The 20,778-nt window shown below is 39.9% G+C and overlaps 2 protein-coding genes across 3 annotated transcripts in view; one reads left to right on the top strand and one right to left on the bottom strand.

Moving 5' to 3' along the window:
• Positions 1-11,535, top strand: part of smox (spermine oxidase) — a 15,525-nt gene extending 3,990 nt beyond the window's left edge. The window contains exons 2-7 of the mRNA XM_031871388.1: positions 1,931-2,165; positions 3,422-3,648; positions 5,514-5,687; positions 7,098-7,842; positions 9,015-9,175; positions 10,744-11,535. Coding sequence (XP_031727248.1) covers positions 1,958-2,165; positions 3,422-3,648; positions 5,514-5,687; positions 7,098-7,842; positions 9,015-9,175; positions 10,744-10,896 — 1,668 coding nt within the window. The 5' untranslated portion in view covers positions 1,931-1,957 and the 3' untranslated portion in view covers positions 10,897-11,535. The remainder of the gene's footprint in view (positions 1-1,930; positions 2,166-3,421; positions 3,649-5,513; positions 5,688-7,097; positions 7,843-9,014; positions 9,176-10,743) is intronic.
• A 5,167-nt stretch (positions 11,536-16,702) lies between these two features.
• Positions 16,703-20,778, bottom strand: part of fbxo41 (F-box protein 41) — a 41,822-nt gene continuing 37,746 nt past the window's right edge. For both annotated transcript variants that reach the window (XM_031871387.1, XM_031871386.1), the window contains exons 13-14: positions 20,553-20,668; positions 16,703-19,217 (exon numbers count right to left, since the gene is read on the bottom strand). In XM_031871387.1, the coding sequence (XP_031727247.1) occupies positions 19,155-19,217; positions 20,553-20,668 (179 nt within the window). In that variant the 3' untranslated portion in view covers positions 16,703-19,154. The remainder of the gene's footprint in view (positions 19,218-20,552; positions 20,669-20,778) is intronic.

A 20,778-nucleotide genomic window follows, 5' to 3' on the forward strand; every position in this document is an offset into this window, starting at 1 on the left:
TGAAAATGTTGTTGCAAGCAATTTGTCAATCTTGACAACTCTGCAGGCGGACTCCGCCCCCCCCCCCCCCCCCCTCCCCTCCCACACATCTTTTCTCGCAGCGCTGGCTTGTTGTTTCCTCTCCGACTCTCTTTGTCAGCTCTTCTGACTCCTCCTGCAGAGTTGTCAAGATTGACAAATTGCTTGCAACAACATTTTCACAAAAGTGAAAGTTGAATCAAGGTTAAAAACAAGCGAAGATGTAAACTATCCTCTTTCACAGTAATCTGGATTTGTATTTACATATACAAGGAAGATAAAAGACCCATCTGTCACATAAATATATACGTTTAATTCAACACTGAATTGTTTCTGCTGTGTGATCTCAACATCTGTGTGTATTGTGTAACAGCAGGATATCACCATCCTACCTTAGAGGACTTGATATTCTTCTAATGCATGTCAGACCAGTTTCATATTAAAAGCTCTACAGTTACAACACCATATATATCTAACATGGAAAAACCGCCACTAAATAATGTTGCTGTAATACGATTAATTTGGACTCTGTGTTACTCTTACACACAGCTGTCCATACATTCACAGCAAGCAGCCTTGCGTGCTGGAATAACAAGGTCGCTTGTTTATTCTTCACTCTGAATGTTAGTGTCCCTGAGCAATTTCAGTATAATTTCCGTGTGCTATAATAATCTTTTTTTAGTTGTTTGTAGTTTATTCTCTGACCGAAATAATAGAGTTGTGTCTCCACGTAACAGGGACTTATATTTGGCCTTATGCGCGATAAACAATGTCGAACAGCAGGATACACAGCAGGTAGACAGAATAATGTAAACACGTCATGGAAAAGACTAAATTAAATTAATCACAGTTATATATATATATGCAGCTGTAAATCTGGGTCATATGAAGGCGAATGCTGTTAAGCAACACTTACAGTATCAGCTGTAAAATATATCTGTGTAGTCAGTGTTTAATTAGGAACAAAAGACAACAGGGCTCTCAAGAGGCTAAATGAGTTGTGCCAAGCGTGTAGGTGCATTGGTCATTCTTTAAAGGACCAGTTCAGCTGAATGATGTCACTTGTGGTACACGGCGTGGTCTCTGAGATTTCTGCCTCCACTCCACTATAATGGAGATAAGGGGAATTTAGTTTGTGGGGCTCACAGCACTTATATTGGATTTAAAAATGTGACAGTTTTTTCCTTCGATGTTATAATCCACAGAACTCACTTCAACAACAGTTTCGGACGAGAAACTGCTTATTGCATATTCTGTGGATTATCCAAAGCAACATGGACGCTGTTCCTTTTCTTAAGGACTCGTGGAATATATATTCTTATCTTGTGGCCAGTATTCATTTGTTTGCATAACAAGATATAAATCTTGTTTGCACAAGATAATTCATGTAGTGTACAAGGTGGATATCTAGTTCACACAAGTTATAATCACATGCACACAAGATAGCATCTTATCCTCACAAGATAAAACTGTTAAATATTTGGGGACTTTCAGGGATCCATCGTTTCTAAAAACAATATTGTTGAATTTTTTGTGATTTTTTTTCAGTGCTGTTAAAAATCTGTTATATTGAGATTAATAATCTGTAAAATCTTGACAACATATGCTAAAGATAGACAAACTGCAGCAACCGAGAGACGCAGTGATCAGTAGCTGGTATGATAAGTGTGTAGGAGGAAACATTCTGCCACCCAGCATGCCGCACCCAACCACCAGTGTCTGCATTCGTGAGCTAGTTACTTCAAAGTGTATTCTTTTTCTCAAGGAACTTAATATGTCATTTATTTATTTTTACACGTAAACTCAAAAATATGTTGACTTTTCTTTCTTTCACACAATATTAATCTGCTGTATGACTCGATGATTTAATGTTGCCATTTTTTTAACTTGAGTTTCTTTAATTTGCCCACAGACTCCATCGAAGAGGATCTTGGACGGCATGCAAAGTTGTGAAATTTCGTCAGACAGCACTGATGATCCTCTTAGTAGCGGCCTACGCACTCATCGGCAGCCTCGAATAGTAGTGATTGGTGCTGGCTTGGCCGGCCTTGCTGCAACTAAGATCCTACTGAAAAACGGCTTCACGGATGTCACTGTCCTAGAGGCGTCAGACCACGTCGGCGGGAGAGTTCAAAGTGTTCAGCTCGGTGAGAGTCTCCCTTTACCCGTTGTTACCTCACACTTTGTATCTTATCTTTGTAACTAATCTATGAATAACACCTAAACACTGAAAGCGTGCCCTGTGCAACACATTTATTTGGTGCAATGCCTCTGCCTTTTTCATCTTTCTAAACAAGCAGCAATTTAATTGGTTATTATAGATTTTCCCTTTTTAATGAAAAGTATTATTTTAGTTCAGATATCCTACAATTCATCAAGCAAATCCTGATGAGAAAGCAACTACAAAGTGGTAACAATCCATCAGTGAAACTTAAATGAATAGCTTGACATGTTGTAAATGATGCTCATTTGTTCTCTTGCAGAGGGTTAGATGAGAAGATTGGTACCTCCATGTAGCTAAATATGACCAAATAGTGCCAAAGGTGGCTAGCCTAGCTAGGCTATAAGACTGGAACCATGACGAAACAGCTAGCCTCCAGGAGGTGACTATTAACTATCTGATAACTCCCATGTCATCAACACATTGGTTTCTACACAGATTAAATAAACAGGATATAATGTGTTGATTAGTGGGTTTTAGAAAGTGCCAGTAGACATATTTTGTTATCTTTGGACAGAGCCAGGCTAGCTGTTTCCAGTCTTTATGCTAAGTTGCTTACTCTCCTGGTTGTAGCTGCATATTTAGCGCACACACTATATCTTGATATACATTGACTCTTTGTCTCCTTAAATAACCTGAATGAATGCACTTATCGGATGCATGTCTAGTTCCAAAAGAAAGTCAACTGAACTGCCATTCTTATGCCAGAGAAAGTTTCATGGCGAAGTCTTTCAACTGGCAAAAACAAACAAGTAGGGAACTACATCTGCTCACGGCACAGATACATGTATGCACATCAAAGAGGTCAAATGTAAAATGACACATTCTGCACTGTTAAACGTAAACTTGGATGTGAGGGACACGGATAATTGCGTCTGTTATGTAAATGCCTGTTATGTAATTATAGAAGCATAACTAACTGCATTGGCCCATTTTTAATACGAATCTAAAAAATATGAAGTGTGTGATGCCATCATCCTCAGGAAAAATATCAAATGAATGGTATTCCAATGGGGCTAAAGCAACTGCAGTATGTTAATTGAGTTGACCTCCTTCTTGAACTGTCCACTTATGTAAAACTCAGGTGTGGTTGTTCCGCAACAAAGCAGGGTTCAAAGAGATCCTTTTTTTTTTTTCAAACTCAAACTCATCTGTGTGTCTTCCCTCTCTTTGTTTTTGTAGGAAAAGCAACTTTGGAGCTTGGAGCCACCTGGATCCATGGTGCCAATGGGAACCCAGTGTACCACCTGGCAGAGGACAACGGGCTGCTGGAGCACACCACAGACGGGGAGAGGAGCGTGGGACGCATCAGCCTGTACACTAAGAATGGCGTTGCTCACTACCAGACCAACGTCGGGAAGAGGATCCCCAAAGACCTGGTGGAGGAGTTCAGTGACCTGTACAACGAGGTAAGAGGACGCATGTGCACACAGGCAATTCACTTATATATGCACAACTGAATGCATGCATGGGCAAGAGCACAGATAACCTCACTTTTCAGCCTGCCTTACATCAACATATGTTTATGTAAGTTAAGTTATGGAGCATAGCCATAGTAACTAGTGGCAAGCCCCTTAAAAACAAATGCTCTGTGGACAAATATTGTTCAGACCTGCAAAATTGTATTTTAAATTAATGGAGATCCGAAAGTTTCCACGGATAGAAAATAGGATGAATAAGCTGAATTTGGGGAAACGTGTGATGAAAGATGACAAACATCTAGAATATTTCCTCTTTATAGAAAGGTGCAGCCATAAAAACACAGACACATGAGATTGAATAGAGAATACGTGACAAATATAGTAAAGATTTCACTGTTAAAATAAGAAAAATCATAAAAAACGGTCAAATGACTGGCAGCAGCGGCTACCAAGACTGTGAAATTAAAGTAAAATATCTATAAACAGTAAATTAACAGAAATTCTTATTCAAGTTTTTGCAGAGAAACACTTATTAATGTACAGATTTCCCCATCATTATTATGCTGTTTTTAACAACCTTAAAGCTACTTAAGGTGAAATAAAAGCCACTGTTAACATCCATCATCATTACTAAAAATATCTTCAGCCATCTTTGAGGTGAAGCAGTGAAATATCCACCAAAGCATGCTGAACTTACCTAAGGAGTGGCAATTGTCGTTGGTCCAGTTCTCTGCTCTGAGCTCTGTAGCAGCTCCTGTTAGAGAAGGAGTATTGTAGTTTAAAGGTCACCTCTAGAGGAGCAGTTACAGAGAGAAGGTATACAACACACAGAGGGGATTTCATCTTCATTAACCTTTGGTACATGTCTTTTTTCTGTGTGATCGCAGGTCCAAAATGACCCACCCACTCTTTAACACTCCTTGTGCTAAATCTTCTTTATGGAAGTTCACACCTTTACAGACACAGTGGCAGTTTCAGCATCCTAATTTCAGCCCTGCATAGTCATCTCATCATGCTTTCTGTGTCTGTTGTCCATATTGTAAAGCTGTTAGAAACAAACATGCTATTTTGGGGTATATGAATAAAGTTGACTTGACAAGGCTTCTAAAGTCTGCAGGATGTCTTTTCAATAGGTGGCGTAATGAAAAGAGTGAAAAAATGAGACCATGCTTCAGGTTCACCGCAGATCACCTGACCTGACGATCACCTCCCTAACCACAACACTTGTCTGCCATTGCCTCTTGCGCACTGCAGCTTGTGAAAGCATCATCTATATTCAGACAAACGCAAGCGCTGTATTCACGAGCTATAGGACACACAAAGTAAAGCTTGTTGCCAATTAGGTGTGGTCGGAGCAAGGGCACCTTGACATCTATAAAATACCAAACAATAAATGACGCACATACAGTACTTGTTCTGCAGGTTTTAGTTAAAGTCTTTAAGTTTTAACTTCATTAACTTAAAGTAAACACAGTCCCCGTTCATACTGTAAATGTTTGAATTTCACTGGTGGTGTTTTAGTTTCCAGGAAATGGTGAATTATCACCTCTGTGTAGCATCCTGTTAGCTTATCAACAAGTCTCTTCTCCTATTTTCTTCTTTCTGTTTTCTTCTCCTTAACAATGGCCTGCTCTTGTAGTGTCTGGCAGTATTTCTTATTAATGTGCTGTGATTTGATTCGTGCTACCTGTGGGGTTTCTCCATAATGCTGCACTTCACCACATAAAACAATCAAACGCTGAACTGATCTATTCTGAGCGGAACTAAGCTGCTTTATTTTTCTTCTGTCTGCTTCCTTGACATACTTTCTTATTGTCTTCCTCCTGATTACTCTCCGACTCACTCCTCTCTAGGTGTACGAGCTGACTCAGGAGTTCTTCCAGAATGGGAAGCCTGTCTGCGCTGAGAGCCAGAACAGCGTTGGCATCTTTACGCGGGACGTGGTGCGCAAGAAGATCATGTTGGATCCTGATGATTCTGAGAGCACCAAGAAGCTCAAACTGTCCATGCTTCAGCAGTACCTCAAGGTGTGTGTGTGAGAGAGAGAGCCTTGCAATTATGAATCATCAAGAAATGTGGAAAATGATAGTTGGTATACAAACATACATTTTCAATTATGTTAAACAGAGAAAAGCAGTACATGGTCTCATTTGAGAAGATGCAGGAAGCTAATGTTTGTTTCTCGGTCTCTCTCTCTCTAACTCAACTTTTTAGTATTGGCTCAGCTCGATCGGAACCTCGACAGAGGCGATAACTAAATAAGTACCAGGTATCAGGTACTAACCACAACTTTTTTCAACAGAAAACCATAAAAGAGCAAGTAGAATTAGGTCGGGTAGAGCCATAAACATGCAGTGGAAAAGAGGCATACGATGAAAATTCATACATTTTCTATTGATCTGCAAATTAACTAATCATTCATAATTCGGCACTAAATGATAGCACTCACCCCATGCATACAGTGAAGAAAATTATGTAATTGTGTGAGGGAGCCAAACACAATTTTTCCTTTCACATTGGAGGTTATGTTTTGTTTTGTTTTTTTGTCAGGCAGATGTCATAAAAAACATCAGAGAACTAAAACTGCAGCTCCCCGAGGTTATTGTCTGCATGAAAACACCTTAAATGAAATGTTGCCTCTCTGGCGTTTGATATAAACAGCCATTTAATATTTTCATGTGGGTGCTACATCAGTGCTACATTCCTTTGAGTGCTCCTCTATACGCTACCGCCCACACACAAAGACACAGGAACCAGAGCATGCTGTGAACAGCAGCAGAGAAGAGACAGGCGGTTGCGGCCCATTGGCCACCAGCTAATCGCTACTATGCTAGCTCACTATTAAATGAGCCGCGTGTTTACTAAAGTGATCAGAACGTTGTCCAATTCGCTAGAAATGGAATTTTGTCCCAAAAACAACATGAAACCATCTTTAGACATACGAGACATTTGACAATGACAACACAGCAGCTTAAAAAAAAAGAACCTGTAAGAATGAAGGTGCATAAGTGCTAAAGTGCTTGTGTATTTATTGCACACTGCTCCATTACACTAAGATTTAGCATTAGAGTTCAGCAGCTTGATGGAGGCTGGAGCGAACAATAGTTTCAAGCGGTTTGAGTTGCACTTTGGCACACGGATTCTTCTCCCTGATGGCAGAGGTTCATATTCAGAAGAGGGGATGTTGTAAGTCCCCAGAGATTTTTGTTTCATGACTGCCTGCTCGTACACGCTCTCGTGTACGAGCAGGCAGTCGTTTTTCTTCACGATTACCTTCATTGCCGTTTTGTGCAAGCTTGCAAGTTGCACTGTTAGGTTGCCAAATCATGCCGTAATTCTGTATCTAATGATGCTCTCTAGGATTGCCCGGAAGAACATCAGTGTGATCTGACTGCTCACTCCATACATTCTCTGTGTTGATATTTCTCCTGTTTCAGGTGGAGAGTTGTGAAAGCAGCTCTCCCAGTATGGATGAGGTGTCTCTGAGTGAGTTTGGCGAGTGGACAGAGATCCCTGGTGCACATTATGTCATTCCTGAAGGTTTCATGAAGGTTGTGGAGCTCCTGGCCCAAGACATCCCCTCTCGCACCGTCTGCCTTAGCAAACCGGTCCGCAGCATCCACTGGAACTACTCAGCCCAGCATCAGGAGGTGATCGCCAAGAGCAGCGACACCCACCAGGAAAACAACCACAATGACAACAACCACGGCTGCCAACCTCGCGAGGACCCTCTGATCCTGGGTCATCCCATTTACGTGGAGTGTGAGGACGAGGAGTGGATCGCAGCTGACCATGTGATCGTCACAGCCTCTCTGGGCGTCCTGAAGCAGAACCACGAGGCCATGTTCTCCCCCTCTCTGCCTGAGGACAAAGTGCTCGCCATCGAGAAGTTGGGCATCAGCACCACCGATAAGATATTCTTGGAGTTTGAAGAGCCCTTCTGGAGCCCCGAGTGCAACAGCATCCAGTTTGTATGGGAGGATGAGGCTCAGCTCGAACAGCTGGCCTACCCCGAGGAGCTGTGGTACAAGAAGATCTGCAGCTTTGACGTCCTCTACCCGCCCGAGCGCTATGGCTACATGCTGAGCGGCTGGATCTGCGGGCAGGAGGCGCTGTACATGGAGCGCTGCGATGACGAAACAGTGGCCGAGACTTGCACTGAGCTCCTGAGGCGCTTTACAGGTACACACAAGGAAACAGAGCTGTGTATTGTGGGCCAATGTTACATCATAGAAGCTTCTGTGGGCCTCCTAGGTTGATATCTACACAAGAATACTTTCTTTGTGTCTATTTTATTCTCACTTTTAGATATGTTACTCCTCCTTTATGTAATCCTTATCTTACCACAGAAATTATCAAAATATTCACCTTCTTTATAATTCTGACTTCTGTAGATTTTTATGACAGAAAACAGAAGAGATCAACTTCTGTCTTCCAACCCTCCTCTAAGTTCATCTCCAATACTGTAAAATGAACGTAATAGCCTGGGAAGGCTGAGACTGAACTCAGTGACTCAAACAAACAGTTGGGTTTGGTCGTTGCATTTCATACAAAGGAAATTATATAAGCTTTGTCTGTGATGTAAGTAGCATTTTTTCATGACAAAAGGTTGTCAGATAATACAGCTGGATGACTAGGTATCGGTTGATGCTGTGTCAAGTGTTACCGCCACATGAGCAACACTGAGCTGAAGGGTTGATCATGAGGTTGGATAAGGGGAACAAGGCTTTACTTTAACTTACATTTGATCAGTACATCCTTTTTCTTGTGACACAAATGTCATGGATGTTTCATTTTCTCTGAACCAATGTTGCAGCTACTAGTTACCTAAAAATACAGCACTTCTTGTGGAACAGATTGCAGCATGGAATGTAAAAGGTTTCATAACATGGCTATAGGTTGATTCATTGTTTGGGAACAGATTAGTGATGTGTCGATACTGTAAGAATGAATGAGAGTATTTCTCGAATAAGGGATTGCCTCAGAAACAGGTCACAGTGTGAGTGCAGAAGCAGTGACTGTCACTTCATGATGAGGTCAGTGGACTTCCAATAGATTGCAGACGGTAAATCACACAGAGAAGCTACACACACACACACACACATTCCTCATTTAGGTCAACGTGGTTTAATCCCCTCAGCTGTTGCTTAATTACATATAGACTCGCTGGTGCCTTTCTCCTCAAAGAGGGTCACGACTTGATAAGTTGGCAGATTAGACGTCCCAGTGAAAGGCCTCAACTCACAGCCGTAACATTCTTAATTTGAACTGGTTTGGTTCTGTATTGCACTGGATTTTGTAGACACCAGACTGTCCATGATTGTCATAAAGTGTCTCTGTCCGTCTGTCCACAGGGAACCCCGACATTCCTAAGCCCTGGCGTGTCCTGCGCTCCTCGTGGGGCAGTAACCCCTTCATTCGAGGCTCCTACTCCTTCACCAGGGTGGGATCCAGCGGTGGGGACTGTGAAAGGCTGGCCATGCCGCTGCCTTATGCCAACAGCACCAAGGCTCCGGTAAGATACCCTCAAGACAACACAGTGGGTGGACAGAGGAATAAAAACACCTCGGCCATTTAAAGCAATTCAGTAGCCCTTTATAGTTATTGTTAAGCCAAACTTAGTAGTGTTGGTATTGCATTAATTTGTTGCATGCTTCTGTAATTGTGTCTACCACACTGTGTGGTATCAAGTGCCGGAGATAATATTTCCAATTAAGCTGAAAAGGACAAAGTTTTCACTTGTTTTGGCAACACATTCTCACTCCCAACTTGACAAATACTGACACTTGAAGCCTTATGCTTAAAGCTATGGTGCCCCTCTAGTATCAGCTTTGGACTCCACCTGTTACATGCAAAATAAACTTATAAAGTAGGTTTACTTACTTACAAACAACAAAGCTAAAGTTGGTTAGGTTAAGGCAACAAAAGTACTTGGTTAGGTTTAGGAAAAGATCATGATTTGGGTTCAAATATGTACGTTTATTACGTAACTGGCGTTGCTAAAGTATGTAAGACATGTAACAAAATTACAGAAAAATAAGTCAACGTTGACTTTTGGTTTCACACAGGACATGAACAGCCTCCTGGGTGAAAGTCCTGTGTTTGTTTGACTATTTTCTAACAATACATTTCCTAATGATTTGATATGGTTTTCTCGAAAGAATTATGCAATTTGTTACTAATTAGAGAAAATGAAGGCAAAATTCTGTGACAGTTTAGCTAGTCGTGGTAAGTTTATAACTGGCTGATGTTCAGAGTAATTTCCCTTGAGGAAGTGCTCCATTTAAACCCGACTAAATATTGATTCATTATTTATATATTACTGGAAGCTTTATATTTCATATATGTTAAATTGTATGCTTGTTGCATGTTTAGCTGACCTGCTGTGTACTGACAAATATAGTCTCTAGGTTATGATACCAGTTAATTGGAAATAAATAGATAGAAATTCTGAAAACAAAATTCTTATGAATTCAAAGTTACATATCAGTGTCTTTGTTGGGAATTGTATGAAATTAAGGGACATGTCAAATAAAAGACTGTAAATATTGTATAAGATAATTACTTAATAATATAGTCATTGCACTATGAATGTTGTCGAAAAAAATGCACTGTAACTGTAACTACCCTTACAACAGTAGTTTCACTGTTTACACTCTCATGCCCTCTGAGAGCCTATGGCTAATGCGATGGTGTCATACCATGTCACATCGCTGCACATGCAGAAAATACAACTAGTGTCAGGGAGGGTTAGGAAGGCTGCTTCCTGGCCAGCAGTCTAGACCATGAAACCTGAGGTGTTGTGGGTGAAGGGGTAAAGGTGCTAGGGGGGAGGATTTGTGTGCTCACTTGACACCATTGAAGGAATGGTATTACCCCTCCGCTGAAGTCCTTCAACTCTGTCAAACTGAAACATGAAGGCCTTAAGGAAAGTTACTGCGGCCTCCTACATGCAGAGCGCTAACAAGTGATGAAAATAAAAAATAGTGCAGCGCAGGAGGCCAAAAGAAATGTCAAGATGACATTGACGGCTCTTGTTTTGAATCTGGTTTTCTTCCCTCAAATCTTTTATCTTTACCTCAGCCTCTACAGGTCCTGTTCGCTGGAGAGGCAACCCACAGAAAATACTATTCCACTACCCATGGTGCTTTGCTGTCAGGACAGAGGGAGGCCACTCGTCTAATAGAGATGCACCAGGACTTGCACAGAGCTGAAACCACAAAGCCTAATATGTAAAATAAAAAAAACCTCTGACTAGTGAAAAACATTACTGTTGAGTTTTACGCATCTTATCTTGGTGATTAAGTTATACTTAAAAACATAGCTCGGGCATTATTTCATTAATGAGTATTGTTTCTATTGTACTGTAGATTCAAATCATGCAACATTTTTATTTGAGATGTACTGTTCAAAGGTTGCCAATGGTGCTGTTATTTCTTGTCTTTATTCTGTCATTACATTTTTTTTTTAATCATTAATTTAATGTTTATAATAACAGCATCTGTAATTTAACTTGTTTTTGTAAGTGCCTTCTGTACGTAATGTTATGTTAATTAAAAAATAAAAGGAAATGCTAAATTAAAATTGATTTTAACAAAATAAAAGTTCTATCGTCATCTAACAAGACCAGTTGTGTCTTCTTAATTCATTCAAAATATTAAACACACTACTGGTAGCCGTCAGATATTTCCTCTTCATCCACTTCTGTCCTCCTGAATATTTTCCAGGAAAGTATAACCACAGGCAAGAGCTGTTTCCATACCATCACCCTTTAGATCTAGGAGAGCAAGGCAGACAGCGAGCGCACATGGAAATAAAAGAAAAGGCTCCAAAGCCATATTCCTGTGCCAAGGTGACAGATGGTGTTAGAACAGACCCAGTCCTCCATTCATCAGTTTAAAATAACAGCATTTGAAAGTTAACTCAAATTTAGTCTAGTTAGCTCATGGAACCCTCAGTGGTGGAAGAAGTATTCAGATCCTTTATTTATATTAAACTCTATTACAAGTAAAAGTCCTGTATGTGTAAGTAAAAAATACACAAGTGTTCTGCAAAATGTAATTGAAGTATCAAAGTTATTAGTAACCTTCTGTGCAGAATGATCTGTTTATTTTTTTATCACCTGCAGTATGCATTAGCATGTACAGTAATCAGCACTTTACCTTTAGCTGATCACGGTGGAGCTGATTTTAACCATTTCACATGATTATCATACTGCATTTCTTTCCTAGAATAGTGTAAAAAAAAAATTGACAATTAGTGTGAGAATCTTGAAACAAGACACAAGGGATAGCTGCTTTAAAATTAAGAACAATGTTGACATTCTAGAAAATTCATAAAAATTGATTTACTTATTTAACCAGGTTCAAATTATCTCAATGCAATGACAGTTTTTGTACTTGTTTTTACTTGTAAAACTTGTAGGACTCAATAGACTAAATGTTGCACTATGCAAAATGTTAATCTACAAATTAACTCAAGCAATCAGATAATGTAGTAAAAAGTGCAATATTTCATCTAGCTTGTAGCCTAGTGGAGGACAAGTAGCACAAAATGCAGAAAATACCTCAAAACAGTATTTGAGTAAATGTAATAATGTACTTTTTTCTTCCACCACTGGAAAGCATGCAATGTCACAATATGGTTTTCATTACAAACACCAAAACATCCCAAAAGCCGTATTTACACTATTAGAGCTTCACCAGTCACATCCTTTGTCATTCACAGTTATTGTGAAGCTTTTATTTGAAAGAACATGAAATCATTAAAAGTAGAAATAATATTGGAAACAGCTGAAGTTTAGACTAATGACCAATTAGATTCAAAACCAAACAAGGGCCAAGAACAGAGCTGATGCATCTTCTGGACGCTGACTTGATGCCAACTACAAATATCAAGGAGCATCAGATGGTAACTTGGTGAACGAGAAGGAACAGAAAGCCCAAAGTTCCAGTGAGAGAATGACATGCATCCAAAAAATGTACCCTGCCAATGCTTAGACACGGTGCCAATACCGTTTATTTTTCTACTGATAGACAACCAGTGCTATAAAACAGGCTCTCTAATGTGTTTAAAATGTTTGGGGCAAAAAAAGGAACCCTGTCCACACAAAGCTGTTTTCACTTTTTGGCCTGATTAGACCTGTTAGATTGTGTCTGACTGAGGTCTCCTGTTAGTTTATTGCAACTGTTAAGATGCAGCTATATTACAAACATCGGTCATACAAGCAGGATAGGCAAATGGTCACTTGCTGTATCAGAAATCTTTACTACATACTGACTCTAAGCAGGTTTTGAGTATGCAGTGTTTCAGATCTGAAAGGTCACAAAATCAATCAAAAACTCAAGCCACAGTGTGCATACTAAATACCACTCATTTTTCAGTGTGCTAATAACAGTTGGAAAACAAACAAAAGTCTTAATTATACGAAGAACATTTGCTGTTAGTTGTGAAGTTAAATTGTCAACATCACACATATTGCATCATTTCCTGTTGGTATAAAAGTATGCTGATAATGTTGCACACTAACTGTTCAACATTATACTATGATGAGTAGTACATACTATATAGAATTAATATGCAGTGTGGTTCACCTTTATCAAGCTTGGTAGCATCATGTTGCTCAACTCTATTCAGCTTCAACGTTACATTTCATGGCAGTTTAGCACAGATGACTTCGGAGAGTTTCTCAAGACCAGGACAGAATTAACAATCAATAACTTTATTTCGCGCTGTGTAATTTAGGAAATGTTCTTTTGGAAAATTGACTTGAGAAAAACTCACAGTTCAGATGTATAAAGTTGTTACGGGGAACATATTAAACAAACGACTGCAGAGCAACATTAGCATCCATTCTGGGTCTTTCTGATGAACATTTACTCTTCTTATACTTGGTGTTTGTCGACACAAACTTTTGCTAAAATGATCTTGGTCTTAGTTCGTCTTCTTGACCAGGTAGTTGCCCAACTTCGTCTGGCATTTGCTGGTTGGCATTATAATTATTGTGGCGTTGAATGTAATGTCTGCTATTAACACTACTGTAGTGACACTCTGCAATGGAATCTAATCTAATCTAATTACCAGAACATTTAAGAAGAACATCTATCCGAAACTGCTGCAGAAAATGGGTTTGTAGTTTTTGTGAGCTATAAAACCAAAACAATAAGCTTCACAGGCTTAAAAATCTCTATAGTGCGGCAGACTTTCTGTCGTATCATCATTTTCAAATCACATCTTAACATTTGTGTCATTGTTTAAAGATATTGATTAGTGGAGCTGTGAAAAAATGTATTTTTTTTCTGAGAAAGGTTATGCAATCAAATGGGCTGTGCATTATTACTGTACATTGTTATTGTGTGTAGAAGGCTGTATTAAAAGTAAAACCTTGTTTTCCGTGGGCAGTGTATTCACCCTCCTCCTTCATTCAGACGGTTGAAAAGCAGAGAGAGGGAAACATGGGGACAAAGTTCTGGCAGGAGTCCCGGGTCCAGCAGGGGAACACATGAGGCTGCAGAAGAGGGTAAAATGATCTGTTGTTTCACTAGTTCTGGTTCATTACAGGGAACTAGTCTTTTTTTTAAATCATCAGGACTTGATGGTGTTTTAGGAGCTCCTTGTACGTTTAGAAAGTTACAGAGAGTTTACCACGAGTCATTTGCACTCAAACAATCTACAAACACATTAATAACAAGTGGTCAACTTATACGAATTCCATCATACAGTTTATAAGTCACATCTTATAATAATAAGACATTTAAAATGAACCAATTGTTAAAAGATTGTTTACACAGGTACATTGATTATTTGATTATCGTATAAATTGTAATTCATTTTTAGAGATTACCAAATCATCGTGAATAATTTGAAATTGGTTACATTTATTATATAATTTTAATAATAATAAAATAACACATTTTTCCATTATTTGTGAATAATTTGCTTGCAATAATTTGGTGCACCCACACTCAAAAATAATATTAAGGCCTGAATGTTCGTATTGTTCTGATAATTGTACATTGAATCTAATATTAAAGGCTAGCATACATTCTGCTTGTTTTACTGATGGGAGGGAACAAAAGTAAAGAAAGTGGGTCCCCAGAGAAAAAGCTTTGGAAACAATGCCCCACACAACTTGCTGTCTTAGTCGGGAGTCTTGAAGTAGTTTTTCACACAACATTACCAACAGGCGACAGGGGATCACACACACAAGTCTACAAGATCTTTCATGGGAGGAAGCCACCATTAGCATGTTTGGTCTACAAACAACGCTTCGTCACAAAAACACACCCAAGAAGTGACACAGGAAATCTGCAGAAATGTATCTGTTATCATTCTTGTGGATGTTGTTGTTGGCACAGACAGGCAAAGAATATTTTCCACAAGCTGCAACAACAGCTTTGTTTGTGTTGCAATTGCAACACAAAGTTCCTATTGTTACAGGTAACGAACGCTACAGAGAAGCTGTTAAAAATAGACCTTTTTAGCAGCCGACATTTTGGCGAGTCACAGTGGAAAAGCAAAGGTGTAATCAATGACTATTGTACAAAGTAGCTGAAAGTACAAACAAATACAATTTAAAGCAACTTTATTGATGGCAACAAATGAGTAAAAATGAGTAGTAAAACATTTCCCTCTATTGCAGTCATCGCAGAAGGCCGATCATCTTTTGGGAAAGTTTTGTCAGCGATAGAATCCATTTTGTCATTTGTAGCAACATGGATGAAGTTCATGGGTCAGTTGGCGTACCGGTCGATGGCAGTCAGAAGTGAAGAGAACTACAAAGACAAACTGCACACTTAATTGCCCAGATAAGTGTTGAGGTAATGTGTAAAATACTATTCAGATGAATGGGCAGAGTACAATCATTCATACATAAAATATGTACAGAGAGGTACACGAACACTCAGACACTGTTTTTCAATTGCACATTATGATGCATAATACGTAGAACTGCAAAACTGGAGGATTTAAACTTGATTTAAATAAACATGAGGATGTGGAAGCACCTTGGTTTATAAGTGATGCTTCAGCTTCTGAATCAATAAATAAATTACAAATTATTCTGCTTTATATTTGGGGTACAAAGGCCAAAACGTGATGCTGGCGTACCTGGCACCTCTAATCTGCAGTTTCAGAGCACGCAGGCTCCGTTACATCATCAGCAGGTCCATTTTCACAATAAAGCAAACGTACTGTTGGTATGAGCGTGAAGTCTACATTATAATGCAAAACTAAAACAAAGACAGTAACAAATACAAAGGGTGAACATAAGGTCATATTGGCAATGAACCTAAAAAGCACTTGAATGTAGTTGAATCAGTTTCACTGTTTAACTTGATGGCGTAAGAGAAAAGAGGCTAAATGTGCGGTTCTGTTCAGTTATCGAAGCTCATCTGTAATCGCCGTATTTCCAAAATCTTCCTCCCATGAAACCGAACAGGTAAGCGAACACTCGGGTTTCATACCACAACAGAAAACGCTGCCAGGCATCCCGCTGACAGAAAGCAGCCACGTTTCTGACTAAACCGAAGATTGACGGGTCGATAAAAGTGTTCAGGAAAAAAAAGTGCATCATATTTTGTCAAATACTGAGAAAGAGCTGAACATTAAAAACAACACTTTTATAATAAACATCTGAAATATCTTTTTTTTTTCTCACTAGTGCAACAACAGACTGGATCAAATAAAGAGAAACATTATTAACCTGCAGGCAATCAAAGCTCTTTAAACATCTAATCATTTTCTTGTCACAGTAGCAGAACAGTTAAGAAGGCAACTTAATGATTGATGCTTGAACACAAACATGCCAATATTATACACATCGCTCTTTTTTTATAGAAATAAATAGCTGAATTATCATCTTTATCCTCTTCTTAAATAATTTCCATCTCTATATGACTCTGATGCACATTTAATATAAAGTATCTAATACACAACTGCAATTTCAACACTACTGTTATACATAATATAATTCTCTATGTTTATCTTTCATTCAAATTTGGAGAGAAAATGCTTACAGAATGAAGACCTTAATATTATATAACATCAAATGTTTTCACTCTTTTTTTCTTTTCTTTTTTTACAAACAGTATGTACAGAGTAGCTGATAGCGAAGGCAGGATTGTCTAAAACTTAAACTCAACAAGTGCTTTGTGTTTTCGCTATTGTGTTTTACACCTTTCCCACAAAAGAACGTCCCTCCAATGAATCAGTACCAGTATAGGACAATAATATGCAGTACTGATGTAGTACAGCACAAGAAGAAATGAACATCCACAACTGTTCTCTCACATTCACCTGAAACATCATCACTACAATATGCAGCTACACAATTCCCCATCAACATGTTTGACAATAAAGCAGAGACCCCGAAACAGCAGCTCGCAGCTCTACTCGTCAGTGCCTTAAAAAGAGCCCCCCGTGACAAACGCCTGCTCGGCTTTCGCGGAAACGGTTCATCGTGCTCTGATGCACACTCCGCCCACGAAGGTTAACACGTGTTGTAAAGACAAATGAGGTGTGCAAGCAAAAAAAAAAAAACGGTAAACATGCCTCAAGGTGATGATGTTCTACTAGAAGTGTGAATCATTTTTTTCAACCTGTTTCAAAACTATGTGCATGTTTCCTTGAAAGCAAAGTGATTGTAAATGTCTAATAGGAGCTCCAGTGATTCAGTATTGCACTTTCATGTTTGGGGGCTCATAAGAGACTGAAAAAGAGAAAATCAATGCAGCAGAGGCAGAAGAATCCTGACTTTTGGTCCCTAGTATGGGTCAAGTTTAAGAAATTCCCATTAATAGTCTTTTCTATGGACCGTATTTGTAAACGCATCTTTCCACATTTCTTTAGACTACTCACCCCCCCAGCTTGTAATGACGCTTGCTGTGCTATACATTTGTAGTTTCAAAGCCGAGAACAGCCTGACAACGTTCCAAGAATTATTTTCTCAGACTTGACAAAGCTCCTCCAGAGCCAGAAGACAGTATTATTCCTTGTGAATGATAAACGGATCTTGATCTGTTAAGTTACCTGCAGCACAGAGGAGCGTACACTAAGTGTCACCACAGTATTGCTACTCATACTTCTTGAGAATGTCTGCGCCGTAGGCTAAACTCAATTGTAGCCGTGAATCACACCAAATCAAATTCCTAATTTGAAGGTGATACTGAGGACGTGATCTCTTGGTTTTGAGTTCTGCAAACTACTAAAAGGTAATACCTGTTCCTTGCTGCAAAGAGTACAATGTCAAATCACACCAGCTGGCCGTTGGCTGTGTAAGTGCTTGGAAAAACCAGCAGAGGGAGCCACATGGTGTCAGTTGAAAAATATAAACAGGGGGAGGGGGGGGCCCTCAGCCATGATGAGCACTACCAATAGGAATGGCACTGTTTAGTATGGTTAAGTATGAAAGTCACATGATATATAAACACTGAAACACCTGTATACACCTGGAGACCACGTTCCATATGAAACTCAGCACCCTTATGCTCAGTAAGAGCTGCTTACACTCAAATCCAGAGATTCACTTTCTGTACATGGTCCCTGTACATGGTCCCTCTTCCCTCATTAATGGCACATTGGAGAAAACACTCACTGGAATGAGGACAGACACCGTTACAAATGGCACCAGTTTTTTGAGAGAAATGCATGATGGATCAGATGGATCGCTGCCATGCAATTAGCTAAGAAGACTGTCAAGGTATGCGTGTTACAGTGAGGCTGTCCTTGCTCTCTCCACTGTGCCTGGAGCTGGTGCAGCATGTTTCTCTCCTGGGTGGAAGCAGTAAGTGTTGAAAGTCGTCCAGTTTGAAGACACCGTAGTGCCGGGCAGGCAGGATGGAAAACCATTTATTCTATCTTCGACACGCACGTGAACATAAAGCTCCTGTGTCAAGACTCTTAACCTTGAGTACTCAACATTTCTTGAGAAAAATTAATTTCTCTACAATTTCTGACTCCTGCCACCATTGCATGTACTTCTGTGGAAAGTATGTACGCTTCTTAATGTGCTCCTGCCCACGAGCCGTTGGTGTTGAAGGTAGTCTTGAGTATGTGTCAAGCATTAATACAGCGCTGTCACCCGGCTCCAGACGTTTCAAGAAAGGGATCTGGCTCTGTGCGACAACACAATCCTTTTTTTGTGGTGAAAGCAGGAGACGACTACGAAAGAGAAATCTGACAGTTGTGTTGTGTTATTTGAGTCTGTAAGCTCTAGGACAGGCCCTTCTTGTGATATATAGTGCCATCGTGTGTCCAAAGAAGCCTCCTGACCAACATGAAGGAGTTATTGATTTCCCCTTACTGGAATAGTGTTAAGTTATGAGAGTATGCACATTGAGCCTCGGTCCTGGTTCATCATGGCGATCTTCTGTTGTTTCTGTCGGTGCTGCAGACTTTTTCAACCCCGTGGAGCGGGCTCAAAACAGCTGGGTCTTTTTGATTGACCGAGCCAAGATGGCGCCTCTCCAAGACTTGAAGAATCTGCACAAATGATGTTAGCAGAGACTGTCTGCTTTCACATGGAGGATTTTGGAGAAGCCGGGTCTCTTTTTCAGAGCCTGAAAGAAAAAGGATGGAAAGGATATCAGAATCTCGTTTATTTTTTCCAAAATCCTCCTTTTCCGCCTGTTGTCTTCATACCTTTATGTTTCCTACCATTAGCAGAATTACAGAAAGCTATTAAAAACGGTAAAACATTGAGATGCAGCAGGTTAAGGATGACTTTAAGCTTCACCTTTAACTCCCCTTAAATAAATGGATGATTAAACATGAGAGGAGAACTCTGGCTTCCTTTTTACAGCAAACTTAAAGAGGGAGCGATAAAAATAAATTGTAGCTTTTGTAGAGCTTACCTAACTGCTGTGAGCAACCGTGCCATCTTGAGTGTGATATCCAAGAGGAACACACTGTAAACTGACTCATAAAAACAAAACATAAATAAAAGCTGGGATTTCACAGCTTTTATATCTCTTGTTTGTGTGTGGTCAGCTATAAGCATGACCCAAGCCTCTCACAGTAAGCCTCTGCTCGAGTGAGTTAGCACTGGCGCATCCACAACCAATCATCACTGGGACTTCCAGGATTGAGTCATGGTTTAAAACAGTGTGTAATGTGATAAAAATAGATGCATTTTATCCTCTGAACCACTATTGGCCGAGCTGTTAGTCATGTGCATACAGTGTTGCAAAACTCCAAGGACATGTTGGCTGAAAAAGGAAACTAAATTCAGAAGAAACGGAGTGCAGACCTCTAAGTCATCACTGCACTCGATGGATGGCAGAGTGGTTATACAGGAAAAGAATAATGTGTGGGAAAAATAACGTTTCTTCCTTTTGGGAGCATAAACATGCACACAAAATATAATTTGTTCATGTGCTTACAACATTATGGGTGTTGGTTTCCCTCATGGAAACTTGTGCGTGCAAACCTTTAAGATACTTTGGGATGTCTGGCAGACACCTGCCTCCTCACTTTGTATCAGCACTTCACCACTGTAGTGAATCAAAACCAGACAGGCCAGACAAGCCTAGGTGAGTCAGAACACTAGTCACAGTTCGTCACGTCCAAAATGACAATGACTGAGTCAGATTTCAACAAAAACAAGGATCAGTCCTTATTGGAAGGGGCTGCTCGTATAACCTCTCAATATTGAAAGTATTAGATAGTCTGACAGGCAGCGTTCCCCTCTGTGCTGTCTGCGGCTGCGAGGGCCTGGCTGGCCCACGGCCGAGCACCATACAGTAACTAGTACCATCATAAAGTGAAAAATAAATACTGATCCAAACCCGATCCTGCTGGTGCACATTGAATGGATCGGACGTTCGGAGTCTTCCCGAACTAACCTATGGACAGTCTGCTCCTGTGTGTGAGTAGTGGGTGATGTGTGCTGTCACCTGAAGCTTGTTAACCATCTCATCAAACAGTTTTCTAGCTTCAGGGCTGTTGGGGTCCTCGAAGTAGTCTTCTATACCAATCTGAACCACGACAGACTTCAGGTTGCGGCAAACACCTACATGAGAGGAAGGAGGATTTAGGATGGATTCATTATTTGGTGCTACTTTTCTTTCTCAGGGTCAACAGTGCGTTCTTATAATATAGTTGTACTTATATCTATGAAAA

This window comes from Anarrhichthys ocellatus, unplaced genomic scaffold, assembly GCF_004355925.1.
Source record: "Anarrhichthys ocellatus isolate YVR2014 unplaced genomic scaffold, GSC_Weel_1.0 scaffold58, whole genome shotgun sequence".
NCBI lineage: Eukaryota > Metazoa > Chordata > Actinopteri > Perciformes > Anarhichadidae > Anarrhichthys > Anarrhichthys ocellatus.